At 45.1% G+C, this 11,354-nt stretch overlaps 1 protein-coding gene across 1 annotated transcript in view; it reads left to right on the forward strand.

The window, feature by feature from the left end:
- Nucleotides 1-11,354, forward strand: part of LOC149426912 (pickpocket protein 28-like) — a 36,893-nt gene extending 25,539 nt beyond the window's left edge. Inside the window, exons 10-14 of the mRNA XM_089639096.1 lie at nt 97-227; nt 348-407; nt 1,824-2,031; nt 10,324-10,497; nt 11,041-11,354. Of these exons, the coding sequence (XP_089495222.1) occupies nt 97-227; nt 348-407; nt 1,824-2,031; nt 10,324-10,497; nt 11,041-11,197 (730 nt within the window). The 3' untranslated portion in view covers nt 11,198-11,354. The remainder of the gene's footprint in view (nt 1-96; nt 228-347; nt 408-1,823; nt 2,032-10,323; nt 10,498-11,040) is intronic.

Consider the following 11,354-nt stretch of genomic DNA (forward strand, 5'->3'; position numbering starts at 1 on the left):
TTAATTATGTTCTGTAGATCAGATTTTTCATAACAAAGTCATAATTTTATTCGATTAACTTAATTGTAGTTTTAATTTATTTATTTAAATGACTAGGAGACAGTGCTACTTCCCATCGGAGAGAAGGCTGAAGTTCTTCAAGATTTACACCCAGCAGAACTGTGACCTGGAATGTTTAACCAATTACACCCTGGCGTTTTGTGGATGCGTCTCCATCTCTATGCCGCGTGAGTCGTTTTGCCATCATTTAGAGATCATTGATACATCATCCAGAATGTATTCAGTACCTATCAACGTGAATATCCAATTCCCAGATCACCATGAACTAAATCTCTATTTTCCTGCAGGTAATAATGTCACCGACGTCTGCTCTACGGGCAGAGTGAACTGTATGGCTACTGCTCAAGGTGACTATTAACTATAAAATACTTTAATCGTGGAGATCCATAATAATTTATGCACATAATTCGCCATATAATACGCCCATTCCTTTGGAAGGAGGGAGAAAAAGATGTTACGAAAATGATCTCATAAATGATATTTTCAATGTTTTCTATTTTTCTTATAAATAATAATAATAACATGGCATTTATATAGCGCAGTTTAGTGTCATTTCACTTCAAGTACGCTTAATTATAACAAAGTTAAAAATGGTAATTCAGTAATAGTGGTTCTTAAAATTATTCGTACATTGTGCCTTACCCAATACAGGTCTAATATTATAACACTAAATACACTGTTTATACAAAGTGATGACAAAACTAAGAATAACAATAACAGCAGGACAGGACAAAACAAGAATATTAAAACTAAAACATAATGTAAAACAGGAGGCAGTTTGTGCTCAGAAATGAGAATTTTCTGAGCAGACATTTTAAAAAGGTACAATAAGGAGACAACCGAACCCAAACAATTACCGGAAGTTTTAGAATATGGCTTATTATAAATATTGAAAAGAAGTTAAGATTTATGAATGGTGAGATTTTTTAAATAATTTTGTTTTTAAAGCCCGTTTAAATTCAGCCAAATTCTGGAAGCAAATATTCCCGGATTAAGAATAATCTGGCAACATTTGATCTGAATATTATATCCTCTACTACCATAATTGTAGTCAGAAAATGTTGCCTGTGATACTTTCTTAAAAGCACAAATTTGAAATATGAAGGTACTTCGATGTTTGCAGCAGAAAGCTAGTAACTCCGTTTTTTAATATCTCTTGTTTTCCAATTATTTTTTTTACATAAATATATTTATTATTTTACGTTTTTGAAAGTTTTACGGAATCAAAACTAGCAGCCTACTAAGCAATTCTGATACCAACCCGGATTTATGGATGAGTGAGAGAGAGTGAGATGTGAACCTGGCAGAAGAAGAATAAAAGTAGACTGAATGCAGTAGACTGAAGTGCCCCTGAGTGAGGCTTTTGTGATTTTGAATGTTCATGTTTAAACATAAGAATGAGTGACCCACCGCGTTCCTGGTGTATATCGATCGCCCATTTCATTGGTCAAACATCTCCAATTACTAAGTTTTAAGACAATGGAGAACCAAAATAGCTACTATAAATAAAATATTATTATCTACGAAAGTTTTTGATTTTGAACCATAAATGAATGCAAGGAAATTTAATTAGGAATTATTAACAAGATTATCGGAATTGTAAATTGTACTGGTGCGTTTACAAGTATGTGGGAATTGAATTAGATAGAGAGTACTTTTTACTGCATATTCAACTCAAATTTCGTATTTTTGGATTTGTCTGACTAAAGAATTGGACGATCTGTATATAAGTGATCGGTGGTTAATAAAGCGAATGTTTGAAGATATGCTGCTGACGCGCGAGATCCAGGAGGGACTGGCTCGCGGAGACAGTAAGTTGCGGGCGGCGCGCGGCCTGAACTCGGTGGCCGCACAGTGCGACTGTCTGCCGGCCTGCACTTCCATCACATATGACGCGGAGACCTCGCAGGCTGACTTCAACTGGCAGAAGCTCTTCATCGCGTACAAGGCCAACTTCAGCGAGCTACCGGAGTGAGTATCCACTAGTAATTCCTTCTTTGAGCGTTCTACACAAAGGATAACGACCCCAACTTCTCGTAATACCTAGTGTGCTCTCCAATGCCTGTCCTAATCATTTTTACAAATATTGTATCGAACGCAATACGCAATGTTACCCGAAGGCCGCAAAGCAGCTCTCTGACCATGGGAGGATAAGAAAGCTAGTATTTACCCGGCCGGCGAGTACTGAGCACAACGAGCGCTCGGACACAGTATTTACGTGGTATCCCCTCCCCGGCTGGAGAGCATTGGGCACATCGCAAGCCGTGGACCCAGTATTTACGTCGCATCCCCTCTCCTTTGCCCAGGCGAAGCAACGCCAAACACTGAACAGCGTTGGTCAGCCAATCAGCGCAAAGCCACGATAATGCTAGAAATATTTCTCTTTTCATACATAATTGCGCAAATTAATGTTAGATTTGCGTGAGTCTCGCCGCCATAATGCAAAATAAAAATATACAGGTTGAAAGGCTGGACTCGCGTCTATGTTGTAAAGTAATATTGAAATATGTAAACATTAATATTAAGTAGTTATAAGGATTTCCTCACACCAATGTCGGTCTGAAGACCCACTGATTCATATTGTACAATTTATTATAAAAACATTAAAAATGCTAGGGAAAAACAGTTTTCATGAGATGAAGCGGCGTAAAGAGTACTATTGAATAAATAATTTTAATATTGACTATTAAAGTCATATGAAAACACACGAAGCTGCACAAAAATGCACCTCGTTTACGCGGGGCGTTTCAGACGCGCGCACACCGATGTGTGCACGCCCCCGCTAGTCCTATATATACCGCGCGTAAAGCGATCTCAGCGCTCTCTTCCGACAATCTACTCTGACCGCTTCACTCTGGACTGCTTCTCCCGCTGGAACTACTACAACCGCCTTTGACTTCTGACCTCTCGCTTCCTTGGACTACCTACTGCTCTCTCCTTGGATACACGACATCACAGCAACCGGAAAAGGCCCTGAACATAAAGCAGCTCACCGACTAGAAGATTCAGCACCCCCTATTTACAGTCAATGTAAAGGACTTGCGTCTGATACATTGTGTGGTCCTTCGCAGCCGCATTTTCTAGTCTCCAGCTGCCAAGATGACACCATCTCTACGCTCCGGGAAGAATACAATGGAGGGAACCGGACAGGATAAGTCACAAGCCGCTAGCAGTACCCCGCACCCCACTGGTTCTACAATTACGCAGCCCGCTAATGCGGCTGCCGCGGTGAGGGCCGCCCAGCCACAAGCCGCTGGAATGGCGATATCGGAACATTCTCCGGTACAGATACCAATCCATGACTCATCATCAGACAGCGAAGCGTCGAATGAAGATTCATTCAAACAACTGCAGCGAGAATTGAGAGCAGAAAGGCGACGTAATCGAAAATTACAGGAGGCCCTCATCGCTTCAATAGGGGCTCCTACGAAAAAACAAACGCCTTTAGTTGAACCTGACACACATATAGAGCAGGCAACCACACATCAACAAAGTGCCATGCAGGGCGCCCTACAAGGCTCCATGCAAGGTGCCGCACATCAAAACAGCGCAGAGTACCGGTCTTCAGCATCCAACACCACGATGCGAGGCCAAACAACCCCTCTGCAGCCTGCTATCATCAACACGGAGTATCCGGCCACAATATCCGGACAACAGCCGACCCAAACTACAGCTCAAGGGGCCTCGCAGATCCCCGCAGCATCCTACAACCCGGAATATCAGCCGGGCTCACCACATACGCAGTTCGGCCAGACACCGCCTGCAAACAACACATACGCGACATTCCCGGGCAATCCCACGGAGGATGACACGGCGCGACAAACCCAAGACTGGGTCAATAATAGAACGGAACAAACGGCGCCAGCAAATCCGTTCCAACAGTTTGCGGCCTTTATGACGTAGGCTTTCCGCGCCTCGCAAAATGGCGGTACTCCGCGGCAGCAGCCCGAAGAAGAAAACCGCATGGCGTCCCTTATCGCACGCCAATCAAGCGCTAAGGACCTCCCATCATACTACGGAGACGCCGTAGAGTGGCCAGCATGGCGCGCTCAATTTTATCAATCAACGTCTACATGTGGGATGACGCAATCAGAAAACCTAATGCGCCTTCAGAGAGCATTGAAAGGCAAGGCTCGTGAAGCGGTAAGTCCACTCCTATTGGACCCCACGCAAGTACCGGAAATAATGGACGTGTTAGAACATCGGTTTGGTGGTGCTCACACAATTGCATCACTGATGTTTGAAAAAATAAAAAAGTTGCCGCGGCTTCCCGAAGATGCATCAAACGACGCACTTATTGAGTTTTCGGGTACAGTTCAAAATGTGGTGGCTTCACTCGGCAGTCTTAAGTGTGATTATTTATCTAACCCCGCGCTAGTAAGTGAAATTGCGTCGAAAATGCCTCTCGTCCTAAGAGTGGCGTGGTTGGATAAAATAGCCGATCAAGTGATAAGTGCGACAATTCAACAATTAGCCGCATTTCTAAAGCGGCTCACAAACGCGATCCCGCGTTCGGGCTTAGTTGACAATGCTCGGGCTCCAATGCGACCACGACGGGAACAAGTATATGCGCAAAATTCTCAAACTGATACGGAGAGCGAAAAGTGTTCACAGTGTTTAAATTCACACAAAATTCAAGAGTGCCCCGGGTTTTTGGGGAAAAATGTCCCCGGGCGATGGGAAAAAGTTAAAAATTCCCGACTTTGCCATAAATGTCTAGACGCAAGATACCATACGAGAGCGTGCAAATATCGTGTGTGGTGCGGAGTGGGTTCTTGTCGGCTTCCTCATCATAAACTACTGCACGACCCGTCGCGTGTGAAATCATCTGCCGGTACCTCGCGCGATAGTGAAAACCAAACTGTAACCAATACCACATCGTATGGACATGAATCCGTGCTGATGAAAGTGATACCGGTAACCATATGTGGCCCAAACGGGCAAGTGTCAATTTATGCCCTACTAGACGAGGGGTCAACTGTGACCCTTCTAGACAGTGAAACAGCGGACAAAGTGGGCGACCGGGCCGACCCGCGGGCTCCGTATTCACGGGGCGAGTGGTATGTGTTCGTCAGATAGTACATCCCGGCGAGTTAAACTATCAGTGCGCGGAGACGGTGACGAATATGTTATTACGGCGAATACAGTGCGAAACCTGGACCTACCTCAACAAAACATAGCTGGTCGGTGCCAAGTGAAACCAAAAATATTATTGGGACAGGACAACGTGCATCTTATCGTGTCAAGAGAGGTGCGCGAAGACACAGAGAAAAGAATGCTGTCCCGTACTGCACTCGGTTGGATCGCGCATGGAGGCATTCATCCCGTAGAAAATATAACGCTGAGCATTATCGGCGAAGCCGAGAGTGGAGACCAACGGCTCTCAGAGCTAATAAAACAAAACTTTGCGATCGATTCACTTGGAGTGACGTCAGCGACACGCGTAAATGCGACCATTCATCGAGCAGAGTCTCTCATGGAAAACACCACTCGGCCATATGACACCGACCGGTGGGAAACGGGCCTGCAGTGGAAAGAAGATAATACGCGCCTGCCTGACAACAAACAGTGCGCGCTAAAACGATTGTACGCATTGGAGAGAAAGTTTACAAAGAATGATACATTAGCAGCAGCGTATAAAATGAAAATTAATTCTCTGATCGAACGTGGATACGCGCGCAAATTAAATATTCAAGAGGCGGCCATTCCAAGCCCTCGAAAATGGTACTTACCGCATTTCGCGGTAGTTAATCCCAATAAACCGGGAAAGCTAAGAGTGGTTTTCGACGCAGCAAGCCGCTGTCGAGGTGTATCATTAAATGATCAGCTGTTAACAGGGCCCGATCTGCTCTCCTCGCTATTGGGTAACATTTTGCGCTGACGCGAAGGAAAAATCGCGCTCGCAGCAGATATTACAGAAATGTTCTTACAAATAAAAATAAAAAGTGAGGACCAACCATCTCAACTATTTATGTGGAGAGCAACGCCAAATGAAGAGCCGAGCACCTACGTGCTCACCTCTATGATGTTTGGGGCAACTTGTTCCCCAAGCAGCGCGCAATTCGTGCGAAACAAGGTAGCTGAGCAACACAAAGTGCAATATACCGCCGCGGCAACAGCCATACAGGAAAAAATGTATATGGATGATTATCTCGACGCCGTGGACACATCGGACGAAGCCACCAAGTTGGTACGGGAGGTGAGCGCAATCCTTGCAAGTGGGGGTTTCCTGCTCACTAATTGGGCTTCAAATAACCCTGCCGCCATTGCAGAAGTACCCTTTGAAAAACGGGCGAAATCGGCAATACCTATTAGCAGCGGGGACCACGAAAACGAGCGCATAATAGGCCTCGTATGGGACCCCATAGGTGATCACTTTCTCTACAGCTTCAGGGAGGCAGCCTCAGCCAAGATGATCCCACACCCAACGAAGAGACAATTACTAAGTATTGTCATGAAGATTTTTGACCCTATTGGTTTCGTATCATGCTTAACAATACGCTCAAAAATACTTCTACAAGCAGTATGGAGATCGAATATAGGTTGGGATGAACCAATTAAACCCGAGCACGCGAATAAATGGTCGGAATGGCTACTACTTCTCAGCCAGAGTAGCGTTTCTATACCACGAAGATGCTTTATTAATAAAAACGGCGATTTTGAACTCCACCTGTTCTGCGATGCATCGGAGTCGGCGTGTTGCGCTATTGCTTATTTAACCGAAAACTCCCAGGAAGGCACACACTCAACTTTCCTGGCTAGTAAATGTAAAGTGGCACCATTGAAACCCCTTTCTATACCGCGCCTTGAGCTACAGGCAGCCCTAATGGCTGCACGATTGGCGGCTACAATCAAAAGGGAAAGCCAAATTCACATTAGAAGAATAACATATTGGACGGACTCAACGACCGTCTTGTGTTGGCTAAGGACAGACCCGAGGACTTACTCCGCCTTCGTGGCCAACCGGCTAGGAGAGATTGACGACTTAAGTGAGATAATTAATTGGAGATGGGTACCTACTAAATTAAACCCGGCCGATATCGGTACAAGAGACATCGAGCAGCCCGACCTCTCGCCCACTAGCAAGTGGTTTTGCGGTCCTGCCTTTATTACCCACCCAAAAGCTACATGGCCCCGTGAAAAGGAGCCAGTCATCCGACCTGATAACCAAGTTTTAGAGGTGAGGCCTCAATTTGTCGGCCTCACAATAATAAAAGGAAGCGGATTACCTCTTATTGAGCGATTTTCATCGTGGCATCGGCTCATACGCACCACTGGATGGGTTCTCCGCTTCATAAGGAGATGTCGGCCGAACCCCGACAAATCATCAGAAGGTCCTCTGAGTGCCGAAGAGACCCGAGGAGCAGAAATATTATGGGTAAAGAAATCTCAAGCAGAATCTTTCGCGGCCGAAATTTGCGCTACCCAAAAAGGCGATACACTACCCGCCGACAGTCGCTTGCGAACGCTAACGCCTTTCCTTGGCCCAGATGGCATTATAAGAATGGGCTCACGGTTACAAGCCCTGAAAGGAGTTGCCAGTGGAGTACGGACACCAGTCATCCTGGATGGTGACGAGGCATACACTCGGCTCCTGATCCGCCACTATCATCAAATGTCGGACCATTCGAGCACCGAAAAAACCATGGCGGAAATCAGAGGCAGCTTTTTTATATTGAAATTGCGCACCAACCTTCGCCGAATAGCGCATGAATGCCTAGTATGCCGCATTAGGAGAGCTCAACCACTGCCACCACTGATGGGACCATTACCGGCTGCCAGGCTTACACATCACGTGAGCCCCTTCACGCACTGCGGCCTAGACTATTTTGGCCCTATGGAAGTGACAATCGGTAGGCGTCGAGAGAAACGGTACGGGGCATTATTCACCTGCCTGTCAACTAGGGCTGTACATCTCGAGCTAGCGGCCTCACTTAGTGCCGATTCAGCTATAATGGCAATGCAGCGAATGTCAGCTAGACGAGGCCAGCCCGAATGTATATACTCCGATAACGGGACTAATTTCCATGGCGCTGACAAAGAAATCCGAGACGCGCTGGAATCAATCAGTCGAGACCCCAGAGTACAAAACTACATTGCAACACAAAAAACATCGTGGAAATTTATCCCCCCCCTGTCTCCCCACATGGGGGGAGCTTGGGAGCGCCTCGTGCGCTCTATAAAGAGAGCCCTCAAATCAACCATGAAAGAGCGCTCACCGAAAGAAGAAACTCTCCTCACGGCCCTGGCAGAAGCAGAGTACATAGTGAACAATCGCCCGCTGACTCGTGTCTTTGTCGACCCGAGAGATGAGGACCCGCTAACCCCTAACCATTTTTTGCTGGGATCAGAAGGAAAGCGGCCACACCTGTCACTGTATGCGGCAAAAGAAGAAGAGGTCTGCCTAAGAAAACAATGGCGAATCAGCCAGCAATTAGCAGATATGTTTTGGCGGCGATGGATGAAGGAATACTTGCCCACTATAGCCGCACGTCAAAAATGGCACCAGCCAGGTACCCCTATCAAAGTGGGTGATCTTGTGGTGATTGTGGATCCCGCTTTGCCCCGCAATAGTTGGCCCCGCGGGCGAATCATTGAAACAATGCCCGCCGCTGATGGGCATGTAAGGACCGTTCGGGTCCAGACCAACACCGGAGTGTACGTGCGCCCAGCGGTCAAAATTGCCGTACTCATGACGACACCAAACACGGGCCCTAAATCACAAGAGGCCCCCCCACGCCGCCAAAAAGGAACCGGCCGAATGGATCGCCGCCGGACGAAAGCATCCCGTCACGTTCGAATTTACTAGGCGCAGCCGATACTGCACCGGGGGGAGGATGTATCGAACGCAATACGCAATGTTACCCGAAGGCCGCAAAGCAGCTTTCTGGGAGGATAAGAAGGCTAGTATTTACCCGGCCGGCGAGTACTGAGCACAACGAGCGCTCGGACACAGTATTTACGTGGGATCCTCTCCCCGGCTGGAGAGCATTGGGCACATCGCAAGCCGTGGACCCAGTATTTACGTCGCATCCCCTCTCCTTTGCCCAGGCGAAGCAACGCCAAACACTGAACAGCGTTGGTCAGCCAATCAGCGCAAAGCCACGATAATGCTAGAAATATTTCTCTTTTCATACATAATTGCGCAAATTGTTAGATTTGCGTGAGTCTCGCCGCCATAATGCAAAATAAAAATATACAGGTTGAAAGGCTGGACTCGCGTCTATGTTGTAAAGTAATATTGAAATATGTAAACATTAATATTAAGTAGTTATAAGGATTTCCTCACACCAATGTCGGTCTGAAGACCCACTGATTCATATTGTACAATTTATTATAAAAACATTAAAAATGCTAGGGAAAAACAGTTTTCATGAGATGAAGCGGCGTAAAGAGTACTATTGAATAAATAATTTTAATATTGACTATTAAAGTCATATGAAAACACACGAAGCTGCACAAAAATGCACCTCGTTTACGCGGGGCGTTTCAGACGCGCGCACACCGATGTGTGCACGCCCCCGCTAGTCCTATATATACCGCGCGTAAAGCGATCTCAGCGCTCTCTTCCGACATCTACTCTGACCGCTTCACTCTGGACTGCTTCTCCCGCTGGAACTACTACAGCCGCCTTTGACTTCTGACCTCTCGCTTCCTTGGACTACCTACTGCTCTCTCCTTGGATACACGACATCACAGCAACCGGAAAAGGCCCTGAACATAAAGCAGCTCACCGACTAGAAGATTCAGCACCCCTTATTTACAGTCAATGTAAAGGACTTGCGTCTGATACAAATATCACATTATCATTTTACGTATTTCCGAACAGCAGTGTAATTAAAGGTACACTTTGAATTACCTGGTTTAATTATAATTACGGAGGAATGTAATCCTGCTACGTAGCTGTGTCACAGAGTGTGAGAGGTGCCACCATAATTATGTCTCGCAGTGCGCGACATTGGATCTTTAAAGGTTAAACTCTGCATATATGATATGGAATAATATTTTTTTTCTAAATTACGTATATTCCAACAGTCATGTCCTTAATAAATTTAAAACTTAATATTTAATCGTAATAATCGAGGAAAAAATGAATCCTCTTAGCTTTGTTACGAAATGTGAAACGTGCAACCGTTCCAAAAGATATATTTGTTTAACAGTGCGCGACATTAGACCGTTAAGAGTTAAGTGTTTAGGACTTTTAGGAGACAAACATTTTAGATACCCATAATAATTTATTAATTTTGGACTTATTTTCATTAGTGTCAACATGGCGAAGGCGGTGCTGTTCTTCAAGGAATCGCAATTCATAACTTCCAGAAGGTCGGAGTTGTATGGACAGACAGACTTCCTTGCCAACTGTGGTGGCTTACTCGGTCTCTTCCTCGGCTTCTCCTTCCTCAGCCTCGTGGAGATCATCTACTTCCTCACTCTGAGGTAAAACATATAACTTATACTCAATATAATACATTTGTTGCACCCACTCTCCTGAATGGAGGAGGAAGCCTAAAATAGATCACACCCACTATTTGATGCAGTAGCGCAGAACTTCTTGTTCCAGGTTTATGTTAGACTCGCTGTTTTGGAACGTATCCCAAAATGGAATACTGTTTTTGAAAGCAGTCTCTTTCAGCCTTTAATAGTACAAACGTATTTAGTATTTTATCAAACTAAAAAACACATTTAATTAGACAAACGTATTATATTAAGGTTATGGTAACTTCTCTATTTTTCATTATACGTAAATATAACAATTTAAAAATTGATCAACCTTCACCCGGTGAAGTGTTTCATAAAATTATATCAAATTAAACAGGAGCCTTACTGTCCATGGTAAACTTTTATATGCAAATAAAAAGTTAAGGGTTCTCTCGCTTTCTAAATCTGTATTATATATCTGACCACAATAGAAAAAGAGATAGATTCAAACAAAATATCTGTGAAAATAGGAAAGATTTTTTAGTATATGCATTATTGCAGGGTCTTCTGCAATCTGCGTAAGAAGATAACAGGCCAATCGTACGCAAACACCAACCACGCCACTGCGGTGGCTGCTGCAGCCGCTGCGGAGACTGTGAGACACAACCTCCCCAGGCTCTCCTACGACAATGGCAACGGTATCAAGGACGCCAAATGACTCCTCTGTCTGGTGGACCCCGCCTCCTCTTCCTTATAATCCTTCCTCGTGTGTCTTGGCTTCCGTACTTATTATTCTCATATTTTAATATTGATGTGTGTAAAATGTGATAATCGGTGTCAAAAGTTATAATAAATGCTCTTCTTATTCCTCTTAA

The sequence above is a fragment of the Hesperophylax consimilis genome, chromosome 1, assembly GCF_061612785.1.
Source record: "Hesperophylax consimilis isolate HC1 chromosome 1, BYU_Hcon_1.0, whole genome shotgun sequence".
In the NCBI taxonomy this organism is placed as follows: domain Eukaryota; kingdom Metazoa; phylum Arthropoda; class Insecta; order Trichoptera; family Limnephilidae; genus Hesperophylax; species Hesperophylax consimilis.